Below are 21,832 nucleotides of genomic sequence, written 5' to 3' on the forward strand. Positions count from 1 at the left end.
TTAAAGTACCAACGATGGCGACGGCGACGAGGCACAGAGTGAGCTGCGACGGGGACGAGGGAGAGAGGCAGAGATGAGCGTGAGAGAGTGAGCTGTGATCTGGGACGAGGGAGAGAGGCAGAGATGAGCATGAGAGAGTGAGCTGCGACGGCAACGAGGGAGAGAGGTAAAGACGAGAGAGTGATTGAGACTTTGAGAGAGTGAGGAAGAGATCTGGGCTGAGCTACAACAGTGCGACGGCGACGAGGGAGAGAGTGATTGAGAGAGTGAGGATTGAGGAAGAAATCTGGGCTGAGCTGCGACAGTGCGACGGTGACTAGGGAGAGGCAGAGACGAGAGAGTGATTGAGACTTGAGAGAGTGAGGATTGAGAGTGATTTTTGAGAGAGGCAGAGACGAGTGAGGATTGAGAGAGGGTTTCAGAGTGAGGCTAAGAGTGATTTTTGAGAGAGGGTTAAAAAAAAAAAAAAAAAAGGTGGAACGACACCGTATGGGAAAAAAAAAAAAAAAAAAAAAAAAAGAGGCTGAAATTAGGGAACCGTCCGAACCGTGTGAACCGGTCACGGTTCACAGACCCGGACGGTCGGACCGCGGTCCGGACGGTTCCATGCTTTTTTCGCATGGAACGGTTCCTTACCTTAAATGGACCGTGAATCTGAACGGTTCCCGGGTTTTCCGGTCGGACCGTACTGTCCGGTCCGGGTTTAATAACCTTGGTCTCTTCCTCTTTATATCGGTTTTCAATGGGATCAACCAGCTGTTACAACCCAAAAGTATCATTTAAGGGGAAAAATATACATAAAAATTGTAGAAAAATTATAAATTATTTATCACCTTTTTAAGATACTCCAGCTTTTCAGTATAAACATCTACAGATTCATTAAATCCATCCTCATAAAGGGTGAGTTTGGTTCAGCTTTTTAAAAATGTGCATAATGAAAAAGTGGAGTTTTCAAAAAGTGCATAATGAAAAAGTGCTTTTTCAAAAACTTGAGTGTTTGGTAAAAGCTGTTAAAAAGTGTTTTTTGAAAAAGCTGTTAAAAAGTGTTTTTTAAAAAAGCTGAGTGTTTGGCTAATACTTATAAAAGTGACAGTTTGAAAAATAAATTACCAAAAAGGACAATGTATATAAGAGAGTTTATTTCATACTTAAATCAATATTGTGAAATTATTTTTCTCTCACCAATATTAGCTAATAATAACCTACCACTTAAGATTTATTGTAAAAGTATTGTGATAATTTATACTGATTTTAATTTGAACGTGCTATTATAATTATTTTTTTTCAATTTCTAAACAAATTATTTTTTTCTCACCAATATTAACTAATAATAACATACCACTTAAAATTTATTGTGAAAATATTGTAATAGTATTTCTCAATTTTAATTTCTTATTCTTTATTTTATGTTTCCCTTATTTTATTTTATTTTTTTATCCATATTTCTTTCTTTTTTTTTCCCTCTTTTTTTCTCCACCACACACATACCCTTCATTTTTTTTCTTTATTTCCTTTTTTCCTCTCTTTCCCTGCCACTTCCTCCACACACGTGCCCCTACTCTCTTTTTTTTCTTTATTTCCTTATTTCTCCCTTCCACTTCACACTCCACTCCACTCCAGAATCTTCCACACACTTCAAACCCCTCTCTCATCCCTCAAGCTGGCTCAAGGTCTCTGCATCTCTTTTTTTTTTTTTTTTTTGACACTTCAAAAGCTAATGATGATGATGAAGAAGATGAAGATGATGATAATGATGATGAAGAAGTCTCTGCATCTCTGCATCTCTTTTTTTGTCCTTTTTCTTTATTTCCTTATTTTGTCTTTCCTTCTTTATTCTTTTTTTTTCACACTCCAGAGAAGAAGATGATGATGATGATGATGATGATGATGATGATGATGAAGATGAAGACGAAGACGATTGAAACATAAGGATTTTGGGTTTTTTTTTCTATGGATTTTGGTTTGATTTTGAGTTGGGTTTGGGATGGGTTTTCCGGATTTGAGTTGATTTTAAGTTGTTTTATTGTTGATTTTGAATTATTTTTGGTTTGGTTTTGTTGATTCTATGTTCGGAATATCAAAGGTTGAAATGGGTTTTGTTGATTGTGGGGGTAGACCGGTGAAGAAGCAGAGGAAGACGAAGAGGAAGAAGAAAAGGAAGACGAAGAAAAAAGAGACAAATGAGAGATGAGGGCGTGAGAGAACTGATGGGTATTTCGGTATTTTCACGTTTGCAACGGTAATAATACAAAACACGAATAGCGCGTTTTCATTTATGGACCCTCAGGGGTCCATAAGCCCTTCCGCGTTTCCCCTTAATTTTTTCTCAATGCTCAAAACGCAACTTTTATAAAAAAGTTGCGTTTTGGGCTTACCAAACGCATTTTTTGGTTTAGCTTTTTTCAAAACGCCCTTTTTGGGCTCAAAAAGTGGAAACAAACGGGGTCAAAGCCAGTCTTCTGTCTGCTGAAGATTATAGGATATACCTTCCCTCTCTAACTCAGTGGAAAAGCCACAGTATGTATGTAATATCTATTCACATAATTGTGTTATTCTAACATCTGGAACAATCAAGTCTAATAAAACAACCCAAATACCTAAATTCAATTCAGTTATAATTTAAGATTCACATATGAAAATTTAGATATGGGCCATGACAATGCTGGACTCGACAGGAAAAAAATTTACCAGGACATCATGACAGGATACAGATATGGGGACCCTGTTCAAGTCACATCCACTTACTTGAAACTTCTTACTGTCACCAATGATTCAAATTCAAAGATTCAATCATTAGTCAAATATATGAGGAAAATTCATAAGAGCATCAACATTAGGAAATGCTACTCTATTCTATTTTACCATCTCAAAAAACTACTTTATTATTTATATCATACCATTTTACAATACCTCCAGCATCCCAAAACTTTATTATTTTACCATTTTATTAAAATATTATTTTTTAAGTCCAGAAGCAAACATAAAAATAGTTTTTTGGTTTGATTGTGCTTGGCCTGTGCTCACTTCCTCTCTCTCTCCTGTCCCACTTCTCTGTTACTTATCTGGGTTTGATTGTGCTCCGATTTGTGCTCCGGTTGTGGATCGTGGGTCGTGGATCGTGAATTCGTGATATGGGTTTCGCCGTGCTCCATAGTTGTGATCCGGTGGGTTTTTGGGTTTCGCCGTGCTCAATGGCATCACCATGTTGGTTTTGCTGTGCTCAATGGCGTCGCTGTGCTTAGCATCCGGTGGATTTTTGGGTTTCGCCATGTTGGTTTTGATCCGGTTGTGATATGGGCTTTTTGGGTTTCGTCGTGCTTTGTGGTGCTGTGGGTTGCTGTGTTGTGGGTTGGCTGTGCTGGTGAAGCTTCAGCGATGGCGTCGCCGTGTTGGTTTTGCCCTTGATTATATTTTTGATTCCATTCAAAATATCAAATCTATGCTTCTTTCTTTTTCTTATTAAAGATACATAATTAGTCATAGAGCGAAATATTTAATATAGTTCCTAGAGCTGTGTATCAGTGTATGTTTCTATGAAAAACTTTCATTATATACGTGTTGGAATTTGACAATGGTTGTGTTGTTTTCATTTCGATGTGAGTGTTGGTTTGTGGTGTGATGACAAAGTGAGAGGGAGTGTGAATTTGAGCTACTACAAGTAAAGTTTTTTTCCCCCTTTTCTTTCTTAGATTTGGGTATGAAATATGAATTAGTTTTGAGTAATTTGGTTGGATTGATTTTTATTTAGGTATTTGGGTTACATTAGGTTTTGATTTGATTTTTTCATCTCTCTAAATCTATCTATCTCGATTTAATTTACAATAAGCCTATTAGATTATATTTCCATTTGTTATGTTTTACAGATTACTACAATTAAAATAAATTTGGGATTTCACTGTTAAGAAACGGAATGCTTACTAGGCTTCCCATGACTTATTTCCCAACAGGTATAAGTATGTCCCAAATGGGTATTGTTGCGTTTTGCTATTTGAGTGAAATAATTAATTATAGAATTTGAATTTTTTATTTATTATTTATTTTTTACATATTCTGGACTATTTTCATAAAACCCAATTTCAGTATATGTAAATTTACATGCTATTTAAGAAGAATAGAAAGTAATTTGTTTCTCTTAATATTCCTCAAGTTTCTTCCTTTTTTTTTTTTTTTTGGGTGCTTGATCAGTATTTTTTCCCCCGAAAATAGAATTAAATTCTTCTTTCATAAGAGACACCTAGAGAGTTGTTACTAATTTTTGTGGTTGGTTGGAGTACTTGGTAGACCCTATTTGAGTTTTTTTATTTTTATGCTTCTTTACACAACTTATTGTATGTCGTCTACAAAGCACTATAATGGCACTCTAATGCCCAATCAAATAAGCACCGGTAGCAGGAGAGAAGGTAGCATAGGTTGTAACACCAGCAATTGATTCAGCATTCGAATCAGCATCTAAGCCAGATCTATGGTTTTAAAACTGATTCTATTATTCCTTATAACATTTGTATACACCTTTCAATTTTTTATGATATAATTTTTATTTTAAAGTCTAATTTTAGTTTATTTCAGCAATTAGTTAAATTAAAGTACATTGCCCAGTTGAATTATAATGTACTTTATAATACATTATATTGTTATATTAAGTTGATTTTTTTTTTTAACATGTTAAATGACCCCGAGCATTGTGCAGGTTAAATGCTAGCTATATATAATAGCAGAAGCCTTTCCCTACAATTAAGGAGATTGCGACATGTAGGAAAAAAATCCCACTTAAAAATCTGCCACGCTACCAGTCAAAAGCATGGAATAAAAAGCGAAACGTTGTGCCTTTCACGTCTTCAGGATTTAAAAAATCAAGCATTGCACTCCTTCGCCATTGAAAGTAAAATGCTTTAGGAACCGTTACATTTAAAAGAAAAAACGCTTAAGCGGACTGTTGCCTGCCAACTTTTATCAATAAACACCGCCTATAACTCTTTTAGCCAATTAATAGAAATCCGAAACAATGTGATCTTAGGTAGTTGCGAAATTAACTACAACGGCCATCTTCCATTCAAAACCTCTCTCAATTTATATTTACCTTTTGAACCATTTTTTCCCTACAAATAGTGATAGAAGTTCCGAATTAATGTTTTGCTCTTCTGCAAGAATAATTTACTCTGGAAAGAAAGTTGTTGGATTTACTACAGCCAGTTGAAAGGTGAGAAAATTTTCATGTGCTATTTTTCATGAGACTGAATAATTATTAAAAAAAGAAAAAACTGAAACTTGAAAATGTTAGCAGAAAAGCATGGTGAAAAGGAAAAAAAAAAAAAAAAAAAAGATGATGTGAAGGGAGTTCATAGAGGCTCACCAACGAGAAAGAAGTAAAGAACTGAAGTAGAGTATGGAGGAAAGGAAAAGTAACTTTATAGGAATAGTAGAGGTGAGATAAATCTCAATCACGGATGGGATTGGGAATAGTAAAAGTAATTTAATAGGAACCTTCTTCGAAGGTTCATGCTTCACAAAATACCCATTATGTGTCTTTATTTACACTAAGACCATTTTATTGCTTTTATTTTTAATAAGAATCTAATCACTCTTTTTATTTACTCTTTCACTTAAAAAAATTAACAATCATTATATATTGGGTCCTAAAAATAAAACACAATATTAAATTTATTAAGTTTACTTTCTTTTTTTGAGAATGAAGTTTACTTACATTTACTTTGCCTATACATCTAATTCGTTTTTCTTTTTTTGGATCCATATATGATTTACTAATTGCCAAATTTTGTAGAAGAAATTTCAAACATCTTCAGTGAAAAGAAAATAATAAAAGAGTGAACACATAACATTCAATGTGATTTTCTCTTTAATTAAATTGTAATAGAAATGGTTCTTGCCAACATGAGGAGGAGAGAAGAGATATACTTTGGTATATGGTAAGCGGTTATTACTTATGTGGGTGAGGTGTAACCCAATATGTATTAAGGATTGGATTATATAGAAGATTGAAGGCTGTTATTATCAAGGGCATTACAAACCTAGCATCGACACTTCAAGTGAGTAACAGGTATTCTAAAATAATTATCATCACTTCATTTTCATTTTCTTAGCTTCATAAAATAAGTGAAAATTGTAATACCATATTAATCGAGCTTCTTTAAAATTTTAAGATACCATACCTATAAATTAGTGAGTTTTAGTTATTTTACCATAAATAACAAATAAGAGTACCCTAATTCAAAATAAATAAATAAAACCGAAACTTTTGAAACTTCCACAGTTTTCCACGTCAGCATAATATTAAAAAAAAAAAAAAAACGTGATAAAACTCTTTTAAAACTCGACTTTGCCTTTCCCTTTCACAGAGACTCTGCCAAAAAAGATCCACCCCTTCTCCTTCCTCTAAAATAAAAAACAAAATCCCGACTATTAGCGAACTGAAAACCAGCGTAAGAAACCTCCTTCTTTCCCATTCTGGTCTTTATCTCCAATGATCCAAAAAACCCAATCATTGCTTTGAGGTACGCTTCTTTTCATCTTTTTTCCTCTTCTTAATTGTTTCTCCCTCAGCCTCAGGCCTTAAATCTCTCTCTCAATTGAAGTTTTCTGTTTTCAACTTTTCCGGTCCTAGCTCTACCAAACCCGTTTCCCATTTTTCAACTTTCAAAGCCTTTGATAGAAGAAGAAGAGAAGAAAGGCAGTGGATCTTATTGTGGGCAAAAGAAAATAAAAATAAAGAGAACATGAAAGAGATGACAGAGAGATACGGAGGGCACTGTGAGAGAAAAAAAAATTGATGGAGAATGTCAAAGAAGAGAAGGGAATGACGATAATGAAGAAAGGATAACAAAAAAAAGACCAGTACTATAACCATAAGAGAAGTTACAATGAAGAAAAGAAAAAGGAAAAAAAAAAAAAAAAAAAAAAAAAAAGAGGAAAAAGAGTTATAGTGAGGAGATAATCATGTAGGGAGGGGTAGATTTTAGCAAAAGTGAAAAAGGAAGCTTCGTAGAAGGTGCGTGATATATAAACACCCTTCTATATTTACTAAATTACAAAAATACCAATTTGATATATAAGCTTCCAATTTGCTTTTAAGATTTCCTTTTACTATGCATTAGAATAATAATAATAACAATAATATATTATTATTATTATTATTATTGTTATTATAGAACTAATTTATATATATTAACAATAACCCAAAATAAGTCAGCGCTGAAATAGTTTATAGAAAATGTTAAGGACACAACTTTTGTGTTGTAGCGTTGTGGGATTTTTAGTATCCTTAGCATTGCCCATATTCTATTCAAATAGACAAATCGAAATGGGCATTGAAACTGCATTCATAACATTAAAATGAAACTTTTTAAAAGGTACATGTTATATAAATGACTTACTTATTTAAAAAGAAAAAAAATATATACTAAATGTGTTACATTTAGTATTAATATTATTATTATTATTTCATCTTTCACATGTATTTTCTGTTCATTTCTAACTATCTGCCATTAGTCTTATTAAAATAATTGGTATGGAACAGACAATAAAGAACAAAAATTAATGCTAAGGCAAATATAATTTTTTGCTAGATTTTGCTAATAAATCATTACTCTCAAAAAATTTAAAATAATAATTCAAAGGTTTATGTATTATGTTTTCTTTTTAAGAAAATATACTATAAAAAATGCAATTATCTATGAATATATGTTTTAATTTGTAAGTCATTTTATTATGTCAATTTCTTTTTTTCTTTTTTCTTTTTTAGTTATACAATGTTATTATGATTTTTTTCTAAAAAAAAAATGTTATTTATGACTATAACTTATTTTAGAATGAATGCAATGTCTATTGGATAGTTTATATCAATAATTTATTTTAGAGGAGAAAGTTTTCCCTTCCGGGCCCACTTTTTTTATCCTCCCAACCCTTTTTTTATCCTCCCAAATTGGGAGGAAAATGAGGAGGAAAAAGTAATGTGAAATGCAAATATCCCATTGAGGGATTTCCTTTATTTGGAACGTGTTTGACTTTGGCTGCCAACTTTGGTGTGATTGCTTAATTCAAAGAGACTTGATTCACATGTGCTTGATTCATGGGTCCTTGATTCCGAAATATCTTCAAAAAATAATTATAATCATATTTTGTTGAAAATTGAACACTAAAAATACTGTAACAAAATAATTTTTAATGTGTGAATAGTACCGTGTGATCCATTTTTAATGAAAAAGTTGTTGAAAAGTAAAGTTTGTGAGTTCCGTAAATAATGTACGGGACCCACTGACAGATTAATTCCCACATAAAATGCTTGCTGGTCAAAGAGGTGTGCACGGGACCCACTGACAGACACTCCACGTGAAAGTAGCACGTCAAAAAAAGAAAAAAAAGAAAAAAAGAGGAAAATGCTGAAAACGTAGACGCTCTTGAAATAAGTCCAGTCCAAATGGGCACACTCTAACAAACTCAGTGTTCTTCGTTTAGAAACCCCTTTGTATCTTATATATCAAGTAGTATAAACAAAGGGTAACTTTACTAGCTATCACAAACTCAGGCTTCTTTGTGTGTGTGAGAGAGAGAGCATGGACACCATTGACAGTGAGCTCCATGAACCCATATTACAATCAAAACCACCAACACCAGAGACAGTGAGTTCTGAACTAGAAGATACCCTATCCGACACCGAGGTTTCAAACTTTAGCCGCCTAAAATCCGGTACATGGATTGAACTGAAAGCTCTCTTTCGCCTAGCAGCACCTGCGGTAGTGGTTTACTTACTCAATGGTGTCACTTCCATGTCCACACAAATCTTTTGTGGTCATCTAGGTAATCTTGAGCTCGCTGCTGCCTCTCTTGGCAACAATGGTATCCAAATATTCGCCTATGGCCTCATGGTACGTACCTCAACTCTAAAGCACTATAATCTCATCTCATTATGTGCAAATTTTTGTTACACTTATAAGATAATACAATTTTGATAAAAGTGAAAAACAAGTCATATGTGATCGACACTGACTAGTCTGTTGATTGGCTAGCTTGGAATGGGAAGCGCAGTGGAAACACTATGTGGGCAGGCTTATGGTGCTCACAAGTTTGAAATGCTAGGCATATATCTTCAGCGATCAATGATCCTACTCATGTGTACTGGGGTCTTAGTGATGTTCATCTACATCTTCTCCAAGCCCCTCTTGCTTGCTTTAGGTGAATCAAGTTCCATTGCATCCGCGGCTGCAATTTTTGTCTATGGTCTTATCCCACAAATCTTTGCCTATGCTGCTAATTTTCCCATACAAAAGTTTCTGCAAGCACAAAGCATAGTGGCACCTAGCTCGTACATCGCTGCAGCTACACTAGTTGTGCATTTACTATTGAGCTGGATTGTGATTTACAAACTGGGCTGGGGATTGTTGGGTGCGGCATTGATTTTGAGCTTTTCATGGTGGATCATAGTGATTGCGCAGTTTGTGTACATATTGGTGAGTGACAGGTGCAAATACACATGGACTGGACTTAGCTGGCAAGCTTTTTCTGGGCTCTGGGACTTCTTGAAATTATCTACTGCATCAGCTATCATGCTATGTCTGGAGACTTGGTATTATCAGATACTTGTGTTGATTGCTGGGTTGCTCCAAAATGCCGAGATTGCTTTGGACGCTCTCTCCGTTTGGTAAGAAAAGCCCTACTCTTTTCTTCTTGACCCCACTTGTGTGTTTGGTGGGAGTGTTGCCCATAGTTTAGAGTTTAGCAAAAATATTCAATTGAGTGTGTCTTGGATTTTGGCAGTAATTCTATCCCAATAACCACACTCATTTTTATTATTATCTTATATGATAGATTATGGATAACTATCTACTCTTTTTACATAAACCACTCATAGCCGTCACATGAAAAAGCTGTGACACAATAAAAGGTTTTATCATGGATTTTTTTCATAATTTGGTTCGGACTACCAATTTTGGTCTCTTTGGATTTTTCGGATATAGAGAACAAAAGAAAGGGTGGAAGATCATGTCGAGTGTAATAATAGAGAAAAAGAGGTTGTTGGTTGAGGGTCAAATAAATCCGCTTGCTACCCATACAACAAACAGTAAACTAAGAACTTTAATTTCTATTTATTCGGCTACCATTCCTTCTTTCATTCTTTTTTTTTTTTGGCTGACTTATTTACGTGAATATAGAAAGCAGCTAGTGTTTCACTTTTGTTTTGTACCCTATCACAGTCATTTTTGTCTTTTCCTTAATAAACAACCAAATTTAACTGATGAAGTATAAAAGGAAGAACAAAGTTTCTCTCCAAATTAGTTTAGAGAGAGACTCTACAAATTCATCATATATATTTATATTGAGTGTAAATTTTGAAAATTTAATAGTTAAATTGCATGTTCTTATTATATCCTTAATGCTTACAAAATTTTAAGAAAATCAAAGATCAATTACTATGTCATCAAATAAATGTTATAATTTTAAGTTTTTGTAATCTAAAGTTGTATATAAAAAATAAATTAATTGATCAAATAGTAAATAATATCCGATTTGAACAAAATTTGATATGCATGTTAAGAACATAAGGAACATAAAATTCAACGGTTAGATTTTCAAAATTTACATCCAAAAAAGAAATATATGAGAAGTTTGAAAAGTTTTTCTCCAAGTTAGTTTGGAGAGAAACTTTGTTCTAAAAAGAATCACTATGATTAAGACAAATGATTTTATATCTTTTATACACACACACACACACACACACACACACATATATATATATATATATATATAAAATTAATGTGAACATAATTAGGAACACAAAAAGAAAGTAGTGACTGGCTGGTCTATTAGGTTTTTATTTCTATGTATAATTAATGAATTTTTTTTTTTCACATCTATTAAGTGGTCTATGATGATTAATACATAATCAAAGTAGCTTTAGTGATTCATACATATGAAAGTAATGTTTCTTCAATATTCACTATTTATCACCCAACAATACTATGAACACAACAAATTTCACCAACTCTTTTCACAATATTTGAGGTGGTAGATTGTGATTATATAGTATCAATTTTAAATGGGATCATAATTGACCTCACTTTTATGAGTAGTATTATAGGTACTACAAGTTTTGCTACATTGGTTTTACAAAATAATGTGTCATCAATGAGAGAAAACAATTCAGAATTCAATTATGAGGTAATTGAAATTCACCAATTATATTCATTACCACATTAGTTTATAAGTTTTATATGGTAAAACATATAGTTTTTTAGTATTTTCCCACTTTTATTATACACTAATGACTACTTATCACCTTACTCTATCAAATTTGACATATATATTATAATGTATATACTTATGGTTTAGATTATCAAAAAAGTATATACTTTACAAGAAAGGTCAAAAAGATGGTGTAAAGGCTAACGTGAAAATTGAATGGGATAGTGGAAACCTAAAACATGCAGGCTTTTGAGTTTTGTCTGTAACAAATAGGGTTGTCCAGACCCGATCGGAGCCCAACAACCCGGCCAAATTGCTCGACGCCAACCCGATTTCGGCCCAAACCGAAGGTCCAGTTAGTTGGCGGCGGGTTTCCGTTCTCAAAAACCGACATCAACGGGTTAAGTGGCGGGTTTGCATCTCCAAAACCCGAGCAACCCAAACCCGACCGAAGTTACAAAAAAATCCGACCAAATCCTGCAAAAACAAGCCAGATTTGGCAAGATCTCGACCAGATTCAACTAAATCTGATGGGATTTAGCTAGATCCAGCCAAATTCTAGCAACTTCTAGCCAAAAAAAAATGTAGATTTCAAAAAAAAAAAAAAAAATCCAATTTTTGGCAAGACTTTCCAATTTCCAACGATATTTTCCAATTTTTGGTGAAAATTCCAGATTCCGGCGAAGATTCCAGATTCCAGTTTCGATGCCTTTTTTAATTCCGGCAACTAACCCGGCCCAACCGACACTAACCATCACCCGAAACCGAATTGACCGATTTTTTTGGCGGTCGGTTTTGGGTTACTCTGCCCTCCACCCGATGCCGGCAAGTCGAGTCCAGGTTAGGTTGAAAACTGACCTAACTCGACCCGTGGACAACCCTAGTAACAAATACAGCACTTTCCACAAAAGAAGTTTTACTTTGAGGTCAATAAAAAGAAAATAAATAAATAAGAAAAGAAGAAAGGAGAAGAATATGATAGGTACTAATGAGTAGCATGATTTTGTGGTTGCAGTATGATCGTAGCAGGATGGTTCTTCTTGATATCAGTGGGTTTCAATGCCGCTGCAAGGTTAGTATTTATGTGGTTCTTATTAATTTAGATGTGTTTTTTTTTTGACAAATATTATTGCATATATAGTAACAACTAACAAAATTAATGAAAATTTGATATCTAACTGTACGTTTACTGGAAAATATATAAACAATATACTAGTGTAAGGGTGAGCAATGAGCTAGGAGCTGGACATCCAAAATCTGCGGCATTTTCTGTGGTGATAGTAACACTAAGTTCTGCCGTCATCGCGGTGATCTGCGCCATCCTTGTTTTTGCCTTGAGGCATGTCATTAGCTATGCATTTACGAGTGGTTCAACTGTGGCTGATGCTGTCTCAGAACTCTCTCCCTTCCTTGCCATATCTATCATACTCAATGGAATCCAACCCGTTTTGTCTGGTAAGAATTTTGGTCTCTCCAATAATAAATTGCTTGTAACTGGTACTTTACCATTAATTCTTGACTTTCTTGTGTTTGTTAATGATGTGATTCTCTTTTTTTTTTTAGGTAATTATTTTCTTGTACTTGTTATTATCTAGCTAGAGAGCACATTAAAGTGTGACAACCTAGCTAGCAGTGCCAATAGTACGATATACCATAAAGAAAACAGAATATTTTTCTAGCTACCACTTTCCTAAATCATTGCAGTTGAAAAATGCACATGCGTGACCATTTTTGATGTTACTACATGTGGTCCATCAAGATATATAGGGTAAGCACAAAATTAAGCTGAGCACGCTTTAATCAAATGTGTACGTAACACATGCAGAACACTTAACTTTTGTGAATCACCATGTAGGTCATGCCTAATTGAAAACCCTAATAATTGAAACAATTTTATAATCTATATAGTGACTTAAAACCCTATTTCACATACACACAAGAATACTTTCATTGAATAAGACCTAAAACCCTATTTCCAAAAAAAAAAAAAAAAAAAAAAAAAACCAAAACCCAATAGACCAACCAAGGTTATGTATGTACGATCTTGACTTTTCCAATCTGATATAGTCACGTTGTCACTGCTATTAGGAATTAAATAACCAAGTTAGAGCTAGCTTTTGAGTACTCCAAGACAAAATTAATTAAGTGAAGTTTTCAAAGCAAAAAAATATTCTCCCATTGGGAAAAAAAGTCAGAGTTCGAGTTCGTTTTTGCTAGGTAAGACAGTGATGTTTTTTAACCCAAAAAGAAAAAAGACAGTGATGTTTTCAATTCATTTAATTGGATCACCACAAGCAGACAAATCGATCTGTAAGTTCAATTGGAAGCAGTACGTAGCTAGTAGCTAGGTAGCAAGTATGTTTGTTTTATCTTACTTTTATCTAAAAAAATTTGACTAAGTGACTAAAATAAGAGATTAGGTGTTTGCTTTCATGCATGAGCATATTTTTATCAGTTTATTATGTTTTTTTTAAAAAAAGTTGAACATAAATGAAACAAGTTTATAAAAATATATAAACTCATCCAAAACAAATTCCGATGAGATTGATAATGTAAAGACTGCATGCATGACAGCTTTCTCAGGTTATTAAGAATCATTTAGCTTTAGAAATGATTCTAGGATGCAATGCATCCAGTCTATATCTTCATAATAATATTAGCCATGAAAAAATTTGGCTTTTTGCTGAACCGAAACTTGCACTGACCAACAAGCTGTACAAATTCTTGAAAAGAAGTATGCTATCTTTGTTAGTCGATGAACATGTTCTTGTACTCTATTGTCTGTCCTTTTCTCTACTGAGTGATCTACACTCTACAGGTAAACAGACAAAAATACTCATTTAACTTAGCACAGATAATGAAGAAATCTAACAGTCAAGTCTTTTAATGGTAGTGATGGACTAGTTGTTGAACATCTCTCTCACATTGCTGGAAGTTATCTTCTAATTAAAGATGGTTATTATTACTAATATTATTCCTAAGAGTAATGCTAAACAATCATTAAACAAAACTTTATTGATAAGCAAGGAGGCATCATTGATGAGGCTAAAAGAAATAAGTGGCTCCAAATGTTGTGAAATAATTAATTCATATAAAGAGGGAAGGTAATCGAGCTGCACCTGAGCTGGATGGATATGCAGAACATAGGACTATAGGAGTGCATGCCACATGGAATGTTTTGTGTAAGATAAAAGAATCTTTTTTTTTTTTTTTTGGGTTGAAATTTTATAATTTGATAATGGGGGAGGAGGGATTTAAAGTTTTGAACTGTGAATATTTCCAATAGAAACATTAAGAAATATTAGTTCAGTTATAAGACTTATTAAGAAATTGAGATAATAACGTGCATTTAAAATGTATATTGCTACATATTTTGCATGTCAAATGTGCATAACATATAGATGTCAAGAATTTTTTAAAGATGTATATGATATAATGGAGGTAATTAGTGCCATTCTAACCTATTAAATAATTATTTGAATTTTTATTTATTTATTTATGATTAGTGACACATTAACTTGTAAGACTTATATAGTAGAATTTGTAATATCCCTAACATTTAAATAATCTTACGACTTACCCTTAAAATGTTATATAATTAATTTATATTGTTATATATCCACACAAATTGGGTATGTTAGCAATTATTTGATAAACTAAAAAAAAATGTAGAAAATAGAAATGTAAATAGCATTTTTCATATTTTTCAAGGAGTGGCTGTCGGCTGAGGATGGCAAGCATTTGTTGCGTACGTTAACGTGGGGTGTTACTACATTATTGGTATCCCATTGGGTGCAGTACTTGGCTTTAAATTCGACCTTGGAGCTAAGGTATGACCAATTATTTACTCTTACTGTTACCTTTATTTTTGAGTTAACAGTTCCTTTATTTTCTCAATTATGTTTTTGGTGTAGGGCATTTGGTCTGGGATGATAGGAGGCACTCTTATACAGACTCTCATTTTAATTTGGTTCACATTTCGGACAGATTGGACTAAAGAGGTAAATTCAACAACCAAATTTAGTAATAATCACATTAACATATACAATATTAAATTTTAACTCTTTTCTTTTTTTATAATAATTAAAACAACTTGGGTTTTACCACAAGTCTACAAGTGATAATGACAAGTAATTCTAATACCAGTCCAAATTTCGGCGGACTCATAATGACAAGGACTAACAATGATTTACTTATCAATCAAAGGGAAAAAAAATTAATTATTTGCTTAGTGGAATAATTATGATGATGACTTCAAATAAATATATAATGAAAGATAAAGACTCAACTAACATTCTTATTTTGACTAGTTTGTTAGTTGCTCAAATCTTGGTCGAAAATTCAAGACTTTGTAATTCAGTTGACACTTTTTAATATTCTAATATAAACATTTGCAAATTCCCTCTCTACTGTTGAAGTTATTGAATTATTTAAATTAGCAAGAAAACATTTATTGCGATGCCAATTAATTAGACGTATTTTTGACAGGTAGGTGATTCAGTTTTCCAAATTGGTGATCATTTGTATATTGAACTCTAAAAAATTTTAGGTTGAAAAAGCAAAGAAGCGTTTGGATAAGTGGGAAGACAAGAAGGAACCTCTTTTGACGGATTAACACACTCTTTTCACATCAAGTTACAAGCCTTTGTGTGCATGGAAAATGGGATCTTTTCCAACCAATAACCATCAAGTGTTCAATTTTCAATTTTCAATAAGCTTGATGCTTCATGAGGATCCTCACCAAATTTGGTGCCACTGGCTTAGTCAGATTATTAACACTGCATTGAATTTCAATTTCTAATTTTTTGTTCTTGAATTTCAATTTGACTCATTATTAGTCATTTATTCGAGCTGAGAATTTGAAGGACAAAGAGGCCAGTCATTAAGGCAAATGTCCATCCAAAAAAGGAAATGGCGTTTATTATGTCCAACTAACTTAAAATGGGCTCTAATTAAACCTTTCCAAATATGTGAGCCACGACATCCACAGTCCAATTTTTATATACAACTAAAATCACAAAAGAACAGAATCCCAACCACCACCCACAACATAAAAAAAATGCCATTAGGAGAAAATCGAAAAATTAGGAGTTATAATCACTGTAAGGACTCAATTTGTAACGACCCCGAATTGGTGTATTGGGTTCGAACGTTAAAGGCTCAAACAATAAATTTGTAGAGAGTGGACTAAAAGGCCAGGCCTTGGTCATCGGACAGTAGTTAGTCAGGGTGTTCATGATGGTTGCACAAAGGTGAACTGAGTTTGTCCAAGAAGACTTTCTCTCTGGCACGGCCTGAGTGGTTCCGGTTATTGGACCTCGTCCGAGGAGCTTAATGTTCTCATTATTCCTTTTACCTTAGGTTACAATGGTCCAAGAGTTGATACATAATGCTCTTTTCTTACTTTTTGGCGCGGATGAATTCTTACATTATATAGCCCCTCTCAGTTGATCCTGACCTTCCATTTGTTGATCAGGCAAGTAACTACTCGAGTACTTGTCCCATCAGCCGCCTTCCCCCACTTTCTGTTAGTTGCAATAACCGAAGCCACACTGTTCAGGGGTCTTTTCCCATCAATGTGGTCAGGACGTTTGTTAGCGCATTCAATGCAGAGATGACATCTTTTCCTTGAACCGCTCCCACACTGTACCCCCGTGCGAGTCCTATTGTACTCGTCCTTTCTTCTGGGAGCGCGTTGGGGGTTGCCTTTGATGGCGTGTCGTTATTCCCTTTTAGGTCTTGGGATGCCGAGGACAAGATCATCCTCGGCTGCATTTCTAGGCCATTTGGACTTTCGCTGCATGTCCTCGGCAACGTCTCTCCTCGGCGCGGCCTTTAGGCCCTAGTGTATAGTGGGCCGGGGTCACAAATTTTCTGCCCCAAAATCACAATTCGTATGTTACAATGAATCCTAAATAAGGTATATATAAGAATTATGATCTAGGATTAGAGATATATTGGCTAAATAAAATAATTCTGTCTTTTAGGCCAATATACATAAATCTAATATCTCTAACATTGTCATAAAACATCATATTCAAATTTAAAGATTGTATCATAATATATTTTTCCCATTACTTTGAAAAAAGATTTAAGAATATTATATATATTATATTGCTTACCATAGTCTCTATATATGTTGTATTAATTTTCTAAGAATGTATTATGGTATTGATATTTTATATATAACGATAACACATGTATAAAAAAAAATTATGCATATATATTATTTCAACAAGTATAAAAAGAAATTTTTTTTTTAACTGTTTGGTACAGTCATGTCGTGTGAGAAGGAAATATGACATCATTTGAACACCCGCAATATTATATAATTACTTGTGGGGCCGGGGAATTTGTGGTCCCGGCCCACTTTGTATTAGGGCCCAAGACCCAGGCCGAGGAGACCTATTTCCGAGGACGCATAATGAAAGCCCCAGAAAGGCCTAAGGGTGTGGCCGAGGACGATCTCACGCTCAGCATCCCACAAGACACCTAAAGAAGAAGGACGAGTTTAATGCAGGGACAAGACAAGTGAAAAAGCTGCCAATACTGTAATAAAGAACTCTGCGTCTGACAGACCCATGCTCTTCACCATACTATTCAACTTTTACGTCTACTCCCAACCACTTTAGGTATGGACTGATAGGACAAGTCTCCATCCCAGAAGGTAAAACTTACACGTGGACATTGAAAGGGAAGTAACTACTAGTATAAAAGGGAAGAAGAACCAAGGAGAAAGGGGATCCCTTAGGCTGTGAAGTCCTAAAAAATGAAGAATGAGAAGAACACTAAGCTCCTCGGACGGGGTTCGAGGACAAAAACCCCAGAGGTTGCATTGAGGAAAGGTTTTGTCAGTCATGCCAAGTCCATCCTCATATGAGTTTCCATAAAAACCACGACTAGATCGCTGTCCAGTGACCAAGGTCCAGTCTTTCAAACCCACACTCTACAAATTATGTTGTTCGGGCCCTTTACATACGAGCCCAACGTCATTCTTAGGTCGTGAATAATCGTGTCCCTACAATTGGCGCCGTCTGTGGGGAGGCTTGAGCGTTGGCACAGGTGGTGGCGGAGCCAAGCCTCTGTCAAACAGGGGTCTGCGAAAGCTCCTCTATTTCCAGCAACACGCTGTTGTTGTCCCGACATAAATTTCCGCTAGGGGCTACGCCTCGCAGTGTCAATGGCACGGGCAGCTCTAGGGGCTCCCAACATCAAGCTAACGCCCCCCACCTTGGTCGAAGGGATAATCTTCGAAAACTAAAAAAAAAAAAAAAAAACGATATAAAAGAAAAACTACAAGTTTTGGACAGAACCAAGACCTTGTATGGTCCTCGGACTCAAGCTTATGGGGAAACCAACTACTTAAAATAAAAATTACAAGTTTTGGACAGAACTAAGGCCTTGTGTGGTGCTCAGACTCAAGCCTATGGGGAAACCAACTACTTAAAAGAAAAAATATAAGTTTTGGACAGAACCAAGGCCTTGTATGGTCCTCGGACTCAAGCCTATAGGGAAACCAACTACTTAAAAGAAAAAATACAAGTTTTGGACAGAACCAAGGCCTTGTATGGTCCTCGGACTCAAGCCTATGGGGAAACCAACTACTTAAAAGAAAAAATACAAGTTCTGGACAGAACCAAGGCCTTGTATGATCCTCGGACTCAAGCCTATGGGGAAACCAACTACTTAAAAGAAAAATTACAAGTTTTAGACAGAACCAAGGTCATGTATGGTCCTCGGACTCAAGCCTATGGGGAAACCAACTACTTAAAAGAAAAAATACAAGTTTTGGACAGAACCAAGGCCTTGTATGGTCCTCGGACTCAAGCCTATGGGGAAACCAACAATTTAAAAGAAAAATTACAAGTTTTAGACAGAACCAAGGTCTTGTATGGTCCTCGGACTCAAGCCTATGGGGAAACCAACTACTTAAAAGAAAAAATATAAGTTTTGGACAGAACCAAGGCCTTGTATGGTCCTCGGACACAAGCCTATGGGGAAACCAACTACTTAAAAGAAAAAATACAAGTTTTGGACAGAACCAAGGCCTTGTATGGTCTTCGGACTCAAGCCTATGGGAAAACCAACTACTTAAAAGAAAAAATACAAGTTTTGGACAGAACGAAGGCCTTGTATGGTCCTCGGACTCAAACCTATGGAAAAACCAACTACTTAAAAGAAAAAATACAAGTTTTGGACAAAACCAAGGCCTTGTATGGTCCTCAAACTCAAGCCTATGGGGAAACCAACTACTTAAAAGAAAAATTACAAGTTTTAGACAAAACCAAGGTCTTGTATGGTCCTCGGACTCAAGCCTATGGGGAAACCAACTAATTAAAAGAAAAACTACAAGTTTTGGACAAAACCAAGGCCTTGTATGGTCCTCGGACTCAAGCCTATGGGGAAACCAACTACTTAAAATAATAATTACAAGTTTTGGATAGAACGAAGGCCTTGTGTAGTCCTCAGACTCAAGCCTATGGGGAAAACAACTACTTAAAAGAAAAATTACAAGTTTTAGACAAAACCAAGGCCTTGTTTGGTCCTCGAACTCAAGCCTATTGGGAAACCAACTACTTAAAAGAAAAAATATAAGTTTTGGACAGAACCAAGGCCTTGTATGGTCCTCAGACTCAAGCCTATGGGGAAACCAACTACTTAAAAGAAAAATTACAAGTTTTAGACAAAACCAAGGCCTTGTATGGTCCTCGGACTCAAGCCTATGGGGAAAACCAACTACTTAAAAGAAAAAATACAAGTTTTGGACAGAACCAAGGCCTTGTATGGTCCTCGGACTCAAGCCTATGGGGAAACCAACTACTTAAAAGAAAAACTACAAGTTTTAGATAGAACCAAGGCCTTGTATGGTCCTCGGACTCAAGCCTATGGGGAAACCAACTACTTAAAAGAAAAAATACAAGTTTTGGACAGAACCAAGGCCTTGTATGGTCCTCGGACTCAAGCCTATGGGGAAACCAACTACTTAAAAGAAAAAATACAAGTTTTGGACAGAACCAAGGCCTTGTATGGTCCTTGGACTCAAGCCTATGGGGAAACCAACAATTTAAAAGAAAAATTACAAGTTTTAGACAGAACCAAGGTCTTGTATGGTCCTCGAACTTAAGCCTATGGGGAAACCAACTACTTAAAAGAAAAAATACAAGTTTTGGACAGAACCAAGGCCTTGTATGGTCCTCGGACTCAAGCCTATGGGGAAATCAACTACTTAAAAGAAAAAATACAAGTTTTGGACAGAACCAAGGCCTTGTATGGTCCTCGGACTCAAGCCTATGGGAAAACCAACTACTTAAAAGAAAAAATACAAGTTTTGGACAGAACGAAGGCCTTGTATGGTCCTCGGACTCAAACCTATGGAAAAACCAACTACTTAAAAGAAAAAATACAAGTTTTGGACAAAACCAAGGCCTTGTATGGTCCTCAAACTCTAGCCTATGGGGAAACCAACTACTTAAAAGAAAAATTACAAGTTTTAGACAAAACCAAGGTCTTGTATGGTCCTCGGACTCAAGCCTATGGGGAAACCAACTACTTAAAAGAAAAACTACAAGTTTTGGACAAAACCAAGGCCTTGTATGGTCCTCGGACTCAAGCCTATGGGGAAACCAACTACTTAAAATAATAATTACAAGTTTTGGATAGAACGAAGGCCTTGTGTAGTCCTCAGACTCAAGCCTATGGGGAAAACAACTACTTAAAAGAAAAATTACAAGTTTTAGACAAAACCAAGGCCTTGTATGGTCCTCGAACTCAAGCCTATGGGGAAACCAACTACTTAAAATAAAAACTACAAGTTTTGGACAGAACTAAGGCCTTGTGTGATCCTCAGACTCAAGCCTATGGGGAAACCAACTACTTAAAAGAGAAAATACAAGTTTTGGACAGAATCAAGGCCTTGTATGGTCCTCAGACTCAAGCCTATGGGGAAACCAACTACTTAAAAGAAAAATTACAAGTTTTAGACAAAACCAAGGCCTTGTATGGTCCTCGGACTCAAGCCTATGGGGAAAACCAACTACTTAAAAGAAAAAATACAAGTTTTGGACAGAACCAAGGCCTTGTATGGTCCTCGGACTCAAGCCTATGGGGAAACCAACTACTTAAAAGAAAAAATACAAGTTTTGGACAGAACCAAGGCCTTGTATGGTCCTCGGACTCAAGCCTATGGGGAAACCAACTACTTAAAAGAAAAACTACAAGTTTTGGACAAAACCAAGGCCTTGTATGGTCCTCGGACTCAAGCCTATGGGGGAAACCAACTACTTAAAAGAAAAAATACAAGTTTTGGACAGAACCAAGGTCTTGTATGGTCCTCGGACTCAAGCTTATGGGGAAACCAACTACTTAAAAGAAAAAATACAAGTTTTGGACAGAACCAAGGCCTTGTATGGTCCTCGGACTCAAGCCTATGGGGAAGACCAACTACTTAAAAGAAAAAATGCAAGTTTTGGACAGAACCAAGGTCTTGTCTGGTCCTCGGACTCAAGCCTATGGGGAAACCAACTACTTAAAAGAAAAAATACAAGTTTTGGACAGAACCAAGGCCTTGTATGGTCCTCGGACTCAAGCCTATAGGGAAACCAACTACTTAAAAGAAAAACTACAAGTTTTGGACAGAACC

At 35.3% G+C, this 21,832-nt stretch overlaps 2 protein-coding genes across 3 annotated transcripts in view; both read left to right on the plus strand.

Moving 5' to 3' along the window:
* Window positions 1–21,832, plus strand: part of LOC115991479 (protein DETOXIFICATION 40-like) — a 43,213-nt gene that overhangs the window by 9,745 nt on the left and 11,636 nt on the right. The window contains exon 7 of one of the 2 annotated variants that reach the window (XM_031115212.1): window positions 3,155–3,551. The exons of the other annotated variant lie outside the window; for it this stretch is intronic. Within the exon in view, the coding sequence (XP_030971072.1) occupies window positions 3,155–3,160 (6 nt within the window). The 3' untranslated portion in view covers window positions 3,161–3,551. Of the gene's footprint in view, window positions 1–3,154; window positions 3,552–21,832 lie in introns of those variants that run through there. 2 annotated transcript variants of the gene reach the window in all.
* LOC115991480 (protein DETOXIFICATION 40-like) lies at window positions 8,447–16,045 on the plus strand. The gene is made up of 7 exons (XM_031115213.1): window positions 8,447–8,879; window positions 9,021–9,652; window positions 12,209–12,265; window positions 12,410–12,648; window positions 14,905–15,023; window positions 15,108–15,194; window positions 15,743–16,045. The coding sequence occupies exons 1-5, from the start codon at window positions 8,568–8,570 to the stop codon at window positions 14,919–14,921; spliced, it is 1,257 nt and encodes a 418-aa protein (XP_030971073.1). The 5' UTR covers window positions 8,447–8,567; the 3' UTR covers window positions 14,922–15,023; window positions 15,108–15,194; window positions 15,743–16,045.

This window comes from Quercus lobata, chromosome 5, assembly GCF_001633185.2.
Source record: "Quercus lobata isolate SW786 chromosome 5, ValleyOak3.0 Primary Assembly, whole genome shotgun sequence".
NCBI classification, from domain to species: Eukaryota; Viridiplantae; Streptophyta; class Magnoliopsida; order Fagales; family Fagaceae; genus Quercus; species Quercus lobata.

Bases quoted from the DNA above. Each gene is read 5' to 3' on its own strand.
- LOC115991480 (XM_031115213.1), top strand. From the start codon at position 8,568: ATGGACACCATTGACAGTGAGCTCCATGAACCCATATTACAATCAAAA. The intron at 8,880-9,020 runs GTACGTACCTCA...TTGATTGGCTAG, and splicing joins TATTCGCCTATGGCCTCATG to CTTGGAATGGGAAGCGCAGT. The intron at 12,266-12,409 runs GTTAGTATTTAT...ACAATATACTAG, and splicing joins GGTTTCAATGCCGCTGCAAG to TGTAAGGGTGAGCAATGAGC.